General features: G+C 37.1%; 1 protein-coding gene across 1 annotated transcript in view; it reads left to right on the top strand.

Annotated features, from left to right (window-relative positions):
- Positions 1-15,043, top strand: part of LRBA (LPS responsive beige-like anchor protein) — a 600,745-nt gene that overhangs the window by 394,439 nt on the left and 191,263 nt on the right. Inside the window, exon 32 of the mRNA XM_082652852.1 lies at positions 9,011-9,123. Coding sequence (XP_082508978.1) covers positions 9,011-9,123 — 113 coding nt within the window. The remainder of the gene's footprint in view (positions 1-9,010; positions 9,124-15,043) is intronic.

The raw sequence follows: 15,043 nt of genomic DNA, 5'->3' as shown, positions 1-15,043 counted from the left end.
TTGGTTGTGCCAGGTCTTAGTTGCGGCAGGCTGGCTCCTTAGTTGTGGCATGAGAACCCTTAGTTGCAGCATGCATATGGGATCTAATTCCCTGACCAGGGATCGAACCCAGGCCCCCTGCATTGGGAGTGCTGAGTCTTATCCACTATGCCACCAGGGAAGTCCCTAGGGGTTTATTTGCAAAACAAGCAAAATAGTTTGATTATAAGGACTGAATGGTTCGAGATTAAACGAGAATATTAGATGTAGATTACAGTTTTCTTGTGTAATAGTAAAGAGAGGGTGAGTTAAGGCAGTGGAGAGTAACTATGAAAGAGGAAGAGAGAGGAAAAGTAACAATTCACATTATGAGGGAGACCTGTTCAAGAGCTCAGGTGGAAGAATCATACCTCCCAGAGAATAAAGACACTGTTGGAAAAGTGGAGAAGAGAGGGCGTAGTACGAAGAATTGGAAGTTCAGGGCTTACACTGAAAAAGTCTAAGATTCATCAGTTAGGGAGATACTCATCTGAGGGTCCATTGAGGGAAAGGAATAAAGAAAGTTTGAACAGTTATGTGGAATTTAGTAGGGATTGTATAACTAGAGACTGAAAGGATTTTTAAGTAATAATGAGAGACAGGGAACTTATGTAACAAGTTTAAATGGACATCTTTTGTACATGATAAATCAATTAACACCTAAATTGAATGCAGTGTAATAATTATGGACAGCATTTATGAAATGGTCTACTCTCAAATAACTTCTAGTGTGCCTACAGTGTCTTTTAAATATATCCCCTGTATATTCTCTTTAAAGAATAGAATCAATAATTTGTTTTGGATGGTTTTTACATACACTAGAGGCTGGGGTGGAGTCTCATGTTATTTAATATTTCTTTTACAGTGTTATCTGTGATACATATAGGTTCTCATGATATCTGGCACATTTCCCAAAAGACAGTCACTAGGCGTTCAGTAACTAAATATTGAATTTAACTTACTTAATAAAAGTCTGTTTACAGTGAGCAGGTACGTACTCTTTTTTTCGTAGGTACAATAAACTTGATTATTTAAGCAGATAGGCTAAGAAGAGGATTTTACTGTTTACTAACATCTCAATCAGGAAAATGTGAGAGAATGGAGACATCAAAATAGACTGCTTTTTGTTGTTTAAGTTTGGTTATTTTTTCTGGGAGAAGTTAAAATTGACAGAAATATGTAATGACATAAACACTTCTGAATTAAAATTGTCCTAGTTATTCATGTTTCCTAAGACTATTTCCAGGTCAATCAAGGAAGAACTCTGTTATTCTAATAGACCTCAAGCCCATGATGAATACAGTGAAATAAAATGTTAAAAGCATCAAATCAGGTTGTAGTCCTTGCTCCGCTCCGTCCAATCGGGGGACTATTTACCCTCTGCTCCCAGGTCTCTCAGGCAGCCACTCCCATGGGTACATGCCCAGAAGCTGCTCCTGCCCCACGCTCCCTCCCTCTGCCTTTCACTTCCCAGCTGCCAAGATCTTGGAAGCTTTGAAGCTCAACAGAGAAGGCAAATTCATTGAGAACAGTCTGTAAAGTGTCAAGCAATATCCAGATATTACCAGCACTCTGCCTGTCCCCTGCCTGAACCTGGGATTCTTCCATGGAGTGAGTGGTCCTAGGTCCTACACTGGCATTGCTCATTTGGTTGATGAAGACATATTGACAAAGTTGTTGTTGGTTATTCCCTTTTGCATTCTCACTAGCAATGCAAAAGAGGGACTGTTTCTCCACACCCTTGCCAACAGAGTATATTGTCAAGCTTTTGAACGTTTGCTAATCTGGTACCGCAGGACTGCCTGCTTGCTGAGACCCTCTGTAAAAGCTCCATACACCCTGGTATTGAGCTTTCCGAGGAGGTAACAGTATTCAGAGAGGGTCTTGGTGCTCCGACTGGGTGTCAGGCCTGTGCCTCTGAGGTGGGAGAGCCAAGTTCAGGACATTGGTCCACCAGAGACATCCCAGCTCCATGTGATACCAAACGGTGAAAGCTCTCCCAGAGATCTCCATCTCAAAGCTGAGACCCAGCTCCACTCAACAACCAGCAAGCTACAGTGCTGGACACCCTATGCCAAACAACTAGCAAGACAGGAATACAACCCCATCCATTAGCAGAGAGGCTGTCTAAAATCATAAGGTCACAGACACCCCAAAACACACCACCAGTCGGGGTCCTGCCCACCAAAAAGACAGGATTCAGCCTCATCCACCAGAACATAGGCACTACTCCCTTCCACCAGGAAGCCTACACAACCCACTGAACCAACCTTAGCCATTGGGGGCACACACCAAAAACAACAGGAGCTACAAACCTGCAGCCTGCGAAAAGGAGACCCCCAAGCACAGTAAGTTAAGCAAAATAAGAAGACAGACAAACACACAGCAGATGAAGGAGCAAGGTAAAAACCCACCAGACCAAACAAATGAAGAGGAAATAGACAGTCTACCTGAAAAAGAATTCAGAGTAATGATAGTAAAGATGACCCAAAATCGTAGAAATAGAAAGGAGAAAATACAAGAAACGTTTAACAAGGACCTAGAAGAACTAAAGAGCAAACAGACAATGATGAACAGCACAACAAATGAAATTAAAAATTCTGTACAAGGAATCAATAGCAGAATAACTGAGGCAGAAGAACGGATAAGTGATGTAGAAGATAAAATAGTGGAAATAACTACTGCAGAGCAGAATAAAGAAAAAAGAATGAAAAGAATTCAGACAGTCTTAGAGACCTCTGGGACAACATTAAACATACCAACATTCGAACTATAGGGGCCCTGGAGGAAAAAGAGAAAAAGGAAGAGACTGAGAGAATATTTGAAGAGATATTTGAAGTTAAAAACTTCCTAATATGGGAAAGGAAATAGTCAATCAAGTCCAGGAAGCGCAGAGAGTCCCATACAGGATAAATCCAAGGAGAAACACGCCAAGACACACATTAATCAAACTATCAAAAATTAAATACAAAGAAAAAATATTATAATTGGCAAGGGAAAAACAACAAATAACATACAAGGGAATCCCCATAAGGTTAACAGCTGATCTTTCAGCAGAAACTTTGCAGCCAGATGGGAGTGGCAAGACCTATGTAAAATAATGAAAGAGAAAAACCTACAACCAAGATTACTCTACCCAGCAAGGATCTCATTCAGATTCAACAGAGAAATTAAAACCTTTACAGACAAGCAAAAGCTGAGAGAGTTCAGCACCACGAAACCAGCTTTACAACACATGCTAAAGGAACTTCTCTAGGCAAGAAACACAAGAGAAGGAAAAGACCTACAATAAAAAACCCAAAACAATTAAAATGGTAATAGGAACCTACATATCGATAATTACCTTAAATGTAAATGGATTAAATGCTCCCACCAAAAGACATAGACTGGCTGAATGGATACAAAAATAAGGCCCGTATATATGCTGCCTACAAGAGACCCACTTCAGACCTAGGGACATAAAGACTGAAAGTGAGGGGATGGAAAAAGATATTCCATTTAAATGGAAATCAAAAGAAAGCTGGAGTAGCAATTCTCATATCAGACAATATAGACTTTAAAATAAAGACTATTACAAGAGACAGAGAAGGACACTGCATAACGATCAAGGGATCAATCCAAGAAGAGATATAACAATTGTAAATATTTATCCACCCAACATAGGAGCACCTCAATACATAAGGCAAATGCTAACAGCCATAAAAGGGAAATCGACAATAACAAAATGATAGTAGGGGACTTGAACACCCCACTTTCACCAGTGGACAGATCATCCAAAATGAAAATAAATAAGGAAACACAAGCGTTAAATGATACATGAAACAAGATGGAATTAATTGATATTTATAGGACATTCCATCGAAAAACAACAGAATACACTTTCTTCTCAGGTGCTCATGGAACATTCTCCAGGATAGATCATATCTCGGGTCACAGATCAAGCCTTGGTAAATTTAAAAAAATTGAAATCATATCACGTATCTTTTCCAACCACAATACTATGAGACTAGATACCAATTATAGGAAAAAATCTGTAAAAATTACCAACACATGGAGGCTAAACAATACGCTACTTAATAACCAGGAGATCACTGAAGAAATCAAAGATGAAATCAAAATATACCTAGAAACAAATGACAAAGAAAACACGACAACCCAAAACCTATGGGATGCAGCAAAAGTAGTTCTAAGAGGTAAGTTTATAGCAATAAAATCCTACCTCAAGAAACAAACATCTTAAATAAACAACCTTAACCTTACACCTAAAGCAATTAAAGAAGAACAAAAAAACCCCAAAGTTAGCAGAAGGAAAGAAATCATAAAGATCAGATCAGAAATAAATGAAAAAGAAATGAATGAAGCAATAACAAAGATCAATTGAAAGCTGGTTTTTAGAGAAGATAAACAAATTGATAAACCATTAGCCAGATGCATCAAGAAAAAAATGGAGAAGACTCAAATCAATAGAATTAGAAATGATAAAGGAGAAGTAGCAACTGGCACTGCAGACATACAAAAGATCATGAGAGATCTCACCTCATATAGGTGCCATTTTATTGGCACCTATATGCCAATAAAATGGACAACCTGGAAGAAATGGACAAATTCACAGAAAAGCACAACCTTCCAAGACTGAATGAGGAAGAAATAGAAAACATAAACAGACCAATCACAAGCACTGAAATTGAGACTGTGATTAAAAATCTTCCAACAAACAAAAGCCAAGGACTAGATGGCTTCACAGGCGAATTCTATCAAACATTTAGAGAAGAGCTTACACCTGTCCTTCTCAAACTCTTCCAAAATATAGCAGAGGGAGGAACATTCCCAAATTCATTCTACGAGGCCACTATAATCCTGATACCAGAACCAGACAAAGGTGTCACACAGAAAGAAAACTACAGGCCAGTATCACTGATGATCATAGATGCAAAAATTTCCAACAAAATACTAGCAAACAGAATACAACAGCACATTAAAAGGATCATACACCATGATCAAGTGGGATTTATCCCGGGAATGCAAGGATTCTTCAATATGCGCAAGTCAATCAGTGTGATAAACCATAATAATAAATTGAAGGAGAAAAACCATATGATCATCACAATAGATGCAGAAAAAGCTTTTGACAAAATTCAACAGCCATTTATGATAAACTCCCTCCAGAAGGTAGGCATGGAGGGAACTTACCTCAACATAATAAAGCCCATATATGACAAACCCACAGCCAACATCATTCTCAATGGTGAAAAACTGAAACCATTTCCTCTAAGATCAGGAACAAGACAAGGTTGTCGACTCTCACCACTATTATTCAACATAGTTTTGGAAATCCTATCCACATCAATCAGAGAAGAAAAAGAAATAAAAGGAATACAACTTGGAAAAGAAGTAAAGCTGTCACTGTTTCCAGTTGACATAATAGAGAATCCTAAAGATGCTGTCAGAAAACTACTAGAGCTAATAAATAAATTTGGTAAAGTAACAGGCTCAAAATTAATGCACATAAATCTCTTGCATTCCTATACACTAATGATGAAAAAAATCTGAAAGAGAAATTAAGGAAGCACTCCCATTTGCCATTGCAACAGAAAGAATAAAATACCTAGGAATAAACCTACCTAAGGAGACCAAAGACAGGTATGCAGAAAACTATAAGACACTGATGAAAGAAATTAAAGATGATACAAACAGATGGAGTGATATACCATGTTCTTGGATTGGAAGAGTCAACATTGTGAAAATTACTATAGTACTCAAAGCAATCTACAGATTCAGTGCAATCCCTATCAAACTACCAATGTCATTTTTCACAGAACTAGAACAAAAAATTTCACAACTTGTATGGAGACACAAAATACCACGAATAGCCAAAGCAAATCTTGAGAAAGAAAAACAGAGCTGGAGGAATCAGGCTCCCTGTCTTCAGACTATACTACAAAGCTACAATAATCAGGACAGTATGGTCCTGGCACAAAACCAGAAATATAAATCAATGGAACAGGATAGAAAGCCCAGAGATAAACGCACCCACATATGGTCACCTTATCTTTCATAAAGGAAGCAAGCATATACAATGGAGAAAAGGCAGCCTCTTCAGTAAGTGGTGCTGGGAAAACTGGACAGCTACATGTAAAAGAATGAAATTAGAACACTCCCTAACACCATACACAAAAATAAACTCAAAATGGATTAAAGACCTAAATGTAAGACCGGACACTATAAAACTCTTAGAGGAAAACATAGTAAGAACACTCTTTTTTTTTTTTTTTTTTTTCTTTTTTTTTTGCGGTACACGGGCCTCTCACTGTTGTGGCCTCTCCCGTTGCGGAGCACAGGCTCCAGACGTGCAGGCTCAGCAGCCATGGCTCACGGGCCCAGCCGCTCCGCGGCATGTGGGATCTTCCCGGACCGGGGCACGAACCCGTGTCCCCTGCATCGGCAGGCGGACTCTCAAGCACTGCGCCACCAGGGAAGCCCTAAGAACACTCTTTGACATAAATCACAGCAAGATCTTTTTTGATCCACCTCTTAGAGTGATGGAAATAAAAAGAAAAATAAGCAAATGGGACCTAATGAAACTTAAAAGCTTTTGCACAGCAAAGGAAACCATAAGCAAGATGAAAAGACAACCCTCAGAATGGGAGAAAATATTTGCAAATGAAGCAACTGACAAGGGATTAATCTCCAAAATTTACAAGCAGGTCATGCAGCTCAATTTCAAAAAAAACAAACAACCTGATCCAAAAATGGGTAGAAAACCTAGATAGACATTTCTCCAAGGAAGATATACTGATTGCCAACAAACACATGAAAGGATGCTCAACATCACTAATCATTAGAGAAATGCAAATCAAAACTACAACGAGGGGCTTCCCTGGTGGCGCAGTGGTTGAGAGTCCACCTGCCGATGCAGAGGACACGGGTTTGTGCCCCGGTCTGGGAAGATCCCACATGCCGCAGAGCGGCTGGGCCCGTGAGCCATGGCCGCTGAGCCTGCACGTCCGGAGCCTGTGCTGCACAACGGGAGAGGCCACAACAGTGAGAGGCCCGTGTACCGCAAAAAAAAAAAAAAAACTACAATGAGGTGTCACCTCACACTGGTCAGAATGGCCATCATCCAAAAACCTACAAACAATAAATGCTGGACAGGGTGTGGAGAAAAGGGAACTCTCTTGCACTGTTGGTGGGAATGTAAATTGATACAGCCACTATGGAGAACAATATGGAAGTTCTTAAAAAAGTAAAAGTAGAGCTACCATACGATGCAGCAATCCCACTACTGGACATATACCCTGAGAAAACCATAATTCAAAAGGAGTCATGTACCACAATGTTCATTGTAGCTCTATTTACAATAGCCAGGACATGGAAGCAACCTAAGTGTCCATCGACAGATGAATGGATAAAGAAGATATGCCCCATATATACGATGGAATATTAGTCAGCCATAAAAAGAAACGAAATTGAGTTATTTGTAGTGAGGTGGCTGGACCCAAGGTCTGTCTTACAGAGTGAAGTACGTCAGAAAGAGAAAAACCAATACCGTATGCTAACACATATATATGGAATCTGAAAAAAAAAAAAAAAAGGTTCTGAAGAACCTAGGGGCAGGACAGGAATAAAGACAGACGTATAGCATGGACTTGAGGACATGGGCAGGTGGAAAGCTAAGCTGGAACGAAGTGAGAGAGTGGCGTGGACATATATACCAAAGGTAAAATAGATAGCTATTGGGAAGCAGCCGCATAGCCCAGGGAGATCAGCTCGGTGCTTTGTGACCACATAGAGGGGTGGGATTGGGAGGGTGGGAGGGAGACGCAAGAGGGAGGAGATATGGAGATATATGTATATGTATAGCTTATTCACTTTGTTATAAAGCAGAAACTAACACACGATTGTGAAGCAATTATACTCCAATAAAGATGTTTAAAAAAACAACCAAACATCCAATCATAAGGGAGGCTTAGATACCAAGAATTTTTGTCGAGAGCTACTGTAATACTCAGCTGTATATTGATTTGATATCTGTATATATTTGAGAACAGGAAGAGAATGGAGATGATAGAATACACTGTAAGAAAGGAATTCAACCAGTATTAATATCCTTGTTTGCCTTGTAATTTAGCCATAAGAGTCTGTTCACATTAAATCTAAGTAAAAATAGGTTATAGACTAGTAAAATCGTGGAGTGAAATGCCAACATTTTTACTACAGAAACAATGATGTCATCTACCATGCTGCCTCCCAAAGGGGTGATATCCAGAAAACTGCTGTTTCTACGTGAATGGGCTACCTCATTCTTTGTTTTATTCATATTTTTAGTAGACCTGAATGTGTCGTTGAATGTCATTAGTTTAGAAGAAGCATAGAAGAGTATGTGGCAGCATTTGGGAATGGAGTAAGCAACATCTATGATGCTATGCATTATGTTCAAAGGAGCATAGAATTTGAAAGCTGTCACAGAAATTTCAGAGTTATTAAGAGCAACCTGGTGATTTTACAGTTGACTGTGAATGCCCATAGGGGTGAAGTCACTTGAACTTGGTTGATCAGTTGATTGGTTGGTTGATTAATTAATGACAAAGAAAGGATTCTGGTTTTGAGAAACTCTATGAGATTGCAAATTGTTTTTTGAATTCTTAATGAAGATTATTTTATTTGGTGCAGGCTTTTAACTAATAAAAAATAGTTGTGTAATTTATAAGATGTGGGTACAGAGTATGTGGATTTGAATGTAGTTCAACCATTAGTAGTTGCATGATTTGGGGCAAGTTACATAAACTTTTGTGCCTCGGTTTTTTTATCTGTAAAACGAGGGTGATACCAATTTCATAGGGTTATTGTGAGAATTAAATGAAATCATGAATGGATAGCACTGGGAACAATGTCTGGCACTCAAAAATTGTTGTTCTTGTTACATTTAGTATATTCCTGAATGTTTATCATTTCATTCTTCTAAATTAAGAATGAATTTTTTTTCCTCTTCCAGGACGGAGTTACAATGACTTAAATCAGTACCCAGTATTTCCCTGGGTCATTACTAATTATGAATCAGAAGAACTGGATCTTACTTTGCCAAGTAACTTCAGAGATTTGTCCAAGGTAATTTCTTAGTAATCATCTGAAATATCACTATGTTGAATATAAAAATTTTCAAGTGATTATCTTTATTTTCACATCATATTTAAAAAATATTTTTAATATTATTATAACTTTAATATATTTGTCTTTTAAATGTATTTTCATTATTCTCAAATTTAAATTAGAAAAATTTAATATACATGGTAACCTTGATGACAGTTAAAAATATTAACAGTTATATTTTTTTCTTCATATACATTTAAGGAGATATTATTCCCAAATATCAACTTCTTCTAAGGGTGTCAGTACTTGATAAAAGATACAAAGAACATCATGGAAACTTCTCACCAGCTCTCTTGTAAAAAGAGAAGTAACCCCACACTGTTCTGTGTCTGCTAAGTGATTTTCCTCTACCTTTTGCCCTTCTCTGAGCCATTCCTCACTACAACAGAATGGATCCTCTTTCAATGTAATTTTTTTTTTTTTTTTTTTTTTTTTTGCGGTACGCGGGCCTCTCACTGCTGTGGCCCCTCTCGTCACGGAGCACAGGCTCCGGACGCACAGGCTCAGCGGCCATGGCTTACGGGCCCAGCCTCTCCGCGACATGTGGGATCTTCCCGGACTGGGGCATGAACCCGTGTCCCCTGCATCGGCAGGCGGACTCTCAACCGCTGTGCCACCAGGGAAGCCCTAAATGTAATTTTGAATTCCATAAATTCAGTGCTTAAACCTTTCTTGACTTATCACTGCATGCAGAATGAATCTTTCCCAACTCCACAGTTTGCTTTCTCTGCCTTGAACGTTCATCTCCTTGCTCTGTGAGTGGCTGACTGTCTCAGTCCTTTAGGAACAACACGTCTTTATAGAGACCATTACTGATTCCTTCCTTCCTCTCTTTCTTTCAGAGCACCTAAAATATCATGCATTTTTACATATCTTTCTACCTACTTGTTTTGGTTCTTCTTGTGTGCTCCACTAAAGTTCATAAAGATAGAGTTCTTGTTTACCATTATTTCTCCCTTGCCTAGTATAGGACCTGCCATTCAATAAATGTGTTAAATGAATTAAATAATAAAATATACATGACATTTCTCCCAAGTTCTAAAAACTTGTTAAAGTTAGTCTGTTTTTAATTTTAAAATATGAAACATGTAAATAACAAAAACTACCTCTAATTTACCACATATCAATAAGGAATAATTATGTTTTATGCACACACACACACACACACACACACACACTGGTTTTTCTATAAGTATATTCTCATATCATCAGGTATTCTTTAAGAATTTTCCTTTTCTGTCCTGAATTATCAACAAACAGAATATCCTGAATCCTTTTTCACTTTTAAAGGAGAGTTTTCATTTTCAAAAGAAAGCCCTGTTTGCACTTTAACTATCAGATATGGGATTAATGTCTAGAGTATATAGAGAACTCCTAAAACTCAACAACAAAAACCGAACAACCTGATTCAAAAACGGGTGAAGAATTTGAATAGACAATTCTCCAAAGAAGTTATACAAATGGCCAATGAGCAGATGAAGAGGTGTTCAACATTACTGATTGTTAGGAAAATGTATATCAAAACCAAATGAGATGCCACTTCACAGCCAGTAGGATGGCTTTAATTAAAAAATAAATAAATAATCATAAAATAACAAGTATTGGTGAAGATGTGGAGAAATTAGAGCCCTTGTGCACTGCTGGTGGCACTGTAAAATGGTGAAGCTGACGTGGAAAAAAGTATGACAGTTCCTTCAAAATAAAAAATAGAATTACCCTAAGATCCAGCTATTCTACTTTTGAATATATACCCAAGAGAAATAAAAGCAGAGACTCGAAGAGGTATTTGTATACCAATTTTAATATTTATAATAGTATTATTTACAATAACCAAAAGATGGAAGCAGTCCAAGTATCCACTAATGGATAAATGGATAAACAGAATGTGGTACATATATACAGTGGAATATTGTTCAGCCTTAAAGAGGAAGGAACCTCTGACACATGCTACAATATGGATGAACCTTGAAGACATTATGCTAAGTGAAATAAGCCATTCACAAAAGGACAAACACTGTATGATTTCACTCATGTGAGGTATTTAGAGTAGTCAAATTCATAGAGACAGAAAGTAGAATGGTGGTTGCCGGGGCCTGGCCGGGGGGAGGGAGAAATGGAGACTTTAATGGGTATAGAGTCTCAGTTTTGCAAGATGAAACAAGTTCTGGAAATGGAAGGTGGTGATGGTTGGCCAACAGCCTGAATGTAATGCCACTGAACTTACACTTAAAAGTGGTTAAAATGGTAAGGTTCATGTTATGTATATTTTATAACACGTAAAAAACAAAAACAATAAAAAGGCCAGTAAGGGGAGAAAAAGAGGTAATTAGTAAACTAGACACAAAATAGAGGTTTGAAAAAGCGCCTGCATGTTTCTGCTTTTACTTTTCTTTGATCACCTTGAGAACAACATGCCCAGGTTAACTAGTGGGAGGGTCAGGACTGACACCTGGAGGATGGCTGAGCTGTGTGAGCTGAGGCCATCCTACACGAGCCAGCCCTCAGCTGACCACGAACATATGAGCAAGCACAACCAGGAGCAGCCAACTGTGGCCCAGATCAGCAGAATTTCCCAGGTGACCCATTGACTATGAGAAATAATAAATGGATAAATGTTTTTTGGTTTTTTTTTTAAAGGAAAGCCTTACTTACATTTAGGTATTGTACTTGTTCTAAGACCCTGTAGTATTTCACTGGAATCTGTAGAGCTCTCTTGTCTAATAAATGAGGACTGTATTAGTTTGACTTGTGTAGTGAGCCATGCAGTAGGTCAATAGTAAAAACTGGACAGCTTTTTAATTCTCAGACTATTATATCCTACTATCCTTTATTTGAATTTTATGTAAGTGAAATTAAAGATCTCATTTTTCATTAAATTGTTAAAATGTAAAATTTGCCTCACAAAATAAATATATAACCTTTCTAGACATCTAGAAGAATTGCCTTTTTTTGTTTAAGCCGAGTCCTTCAGTTTGGACTTCCATTTAAGCACATAACTTATTAAGATGTTTTGTGCTCTAGAGGACTTTTTGTAGGCTCTTTAAGATGCAGTGAGTAGTTGGATGGATTGTGGACAAGGTGCATGTTTATATCTTGGTGGAACAGTAGCAATGGTGCTAAGTGGGAGGCTATTTGGATTTTTCTGCTGTGGCTGTATTGCTCTCTTCTGCCATCACTGTACCTGAACAAGAACTCCCATAACCCTGTCACCTCGTCTTACTACTTCCTTGCCAAAAGCTTCCGTTCTCTGACCCTCATCTTTGTTCTCTATTCCACTAAAAATCTTACATGACCAGAAGAAATCCTTCAAAACAATTTTTTTAAAGTAGGTCCTATGAATTTTTTCATTATGAGAATCCGATGAAATAGTATCAGCAAAATGCTGTTACTATTTGCCAAGTAAACAGAATCTTTTATTCAAATTGAATCTTATTTGTATGTTGCAGCTGTTTCTAAGGAACTTGCCAAATAGTTTTGCTAGGTGTGTAAAACACTGTTTTAATTCATGTCTTTATAACTTATCTTCTGTATGTGATAAATAAGGTTATTTTTATGCCCCACTAGACAAGCAATAGAAATTTTGCTTTTTTTATTTTATTAGATTAAAAGTAAAAAGAGGCTCAAAAGCCAAAGCAAAAGAGTTATTTTCATTATTCTCTATCTATAAATGTCCATATCCACTATACAAAGACATAAAAATACCACTTTTGTGATTTAGTGTGTTTAATTGTAGTAGTATCCATTTTTATATTATAAGAGATTTTGTGAAAGAGTTGTATTTTGTGCTGAGGAAGGAAAATTTATAAAGAGTGTTTTCAACACTAGCTGAACAGCACTTAATTGGCTAGCCAACAGTAGTGCGATTATCAGAGCTGGGGAGAAGTAGGGAGCTCTAATACTCAACCACATAACCTACAGCATCTCCTTTCCTATAAAGCAGCAGTAGTTCAAATGCTACAAAAGTCATTCAAGTTCATGAAAATGGAATTCTGCTACTACTAATTGTTTTCATTACATATTCATGGAAATAAGTGAGTTTGGAATTAACTGAATTATTTTAAGTGAAATAAGCATATCAGGTATTTGATACATGCTTTCCATGTATAACATTGTTTACTTTATAAAATGTGTCTCATTCCTATTGGTATTAAAATCTGCCTAATGTTTACAGTATGATTCCATTTTGAAATATCTGTTTATATACATATTTTCAGGAATGCATCACATACATAAAATGAGCTATATCTGTATGAAAAACGATTATAATAGAATTATATTGAAGTTTGTCCCATAGTATACATTTAGCAAACATTACTATTTGTGTAAATAAACTTGTGAAATCAAAGGAAACGTGTGCAAAGCTTAATTTAAAATATAAACAGAGCTTACCCTCCTTCTTAATATAGCCTGACTAGCTTTAAAATGCATTGAATTATTTATGTGTGTTTATGTCCATTTAATTTTCCCAAAGCTGGTTTTCAGAGGACTTTTAGTAGCATTGATACAATTTTATTTGGTAATCTCTTCCATGTTGCACAGGGAATTCTCTTTTGAAGCTGAATTAATGTAATCAACACCCTTTCTTCTGTATTATGTTTCTGATCATTCTCTTCAAAAAGAAAGTCTAAATGGGGCAGTGCAAAAAAAATGTCTAGTCTGAAAATCACAATGAAAATTTAATATTTCCTTGTATTGAGAAACTCCTCATTTAACATAATGGTTTAATTTATTCCTTTAAAGCTGAAAAAAGTAGAGATCAGTTTTGAAGTTGATTTTTTTTTCTCCACCTTCCCTGTTGTTTCATCACTAGTCTGAAATTCTGACTGATGAGAAGACAGATCTAACCATGCATAAACTTTGAAGTGACATTAATCCATATTTTACAAATACACACTGATTTTTATATTTTGACAGTCTCCTTGGAAGAGATAAGAACATTTTTTTTGTCTTTTCTTTATAAGAAGTTATAATTAGGACAAGAATATATTTACAAAATGTCATACCATAAAAACAAATTATGATGGCTGAGTGTTTCAGTACCAGGGCTTCCTTGGTGGATTAGTAAGATTTTTTTGTGCTATTGTGATTTATTTATTTTTTTCCTTAGTAGGAGATTAATTGTGTAAGCCAGTTTTCTAAGGAAAATCAAGATAATCAGGTACAATCATTTCTGTTCTAATTGATCAGCAGTTATTTTGGAATATGTAATGTATATACCTGGATACCTATTCCAAAAAACAAGTATGTTGTTAGATTGAAATGGAACCATCCATTTCCAAGTGAAATCTTGCAAATGAAAACTCAGCTGTAAATTTCAGAAGGTAGGAACATCTCACTTTATTACTGTTAACTAATGTTTATTAAGGACTTAGTATATGCCAGGCTCTTATTTAAGAATATCACACGTGTTAATTCTTTTAACCCTCACAAAGACCTTCTAAGATTGGTAACGTTATTATTGTCTTCACAGGGGCAGAAATTGAGGCACCGTGGGGTTAAGCAAGTTGTACAAAGTCACACAGCTAGTGGATAGAACCAGAATTTAAACACTATGCAGTTCACAAGTAGCATTTTAAAAAGGGAATGGAATAGTATAGCATTACATTAAAAAAAGAAAGCAATGTGCATCATGTACGAATCTTCTGCTTGACGGGTGTGTGTGCATGTGCATGTGTGTGTGTGCGCGCGCGTGTGTGTGTGTGTGTGTGTGTGTGTTGGGTTATGATTTGAAGTGACAGATTTCTTACTATGAGTTTTGGCCCAGAAACCTTGAGAAACGCTGCAGTATGCTATACTGCTTTGTACGTTTGGCATCAATTGCTAAGTCTGTTTTGATGTTATTTCATCAAGTTGCTTTTCACCTCTCATGCTGAAATGC

The sequence above is a fragment of the Grampus griseus genome, assembly GCF_964374135.1.
Source record: "Grampus griseus genome assembly, chromosome: 4".
In the NCBI taxonomy this organism is placed as follows: Eukaryota; Metazoa; Chordata; class Mammalia; order Artiodactyla; family Delphinidae; genus Grampus; species Grampus griseus.
The sequence above is the reverse complement of the archived record's forward strand: the minus strand, read 5'-3'. Positions and strand labels throughout refer to the sequence as shown.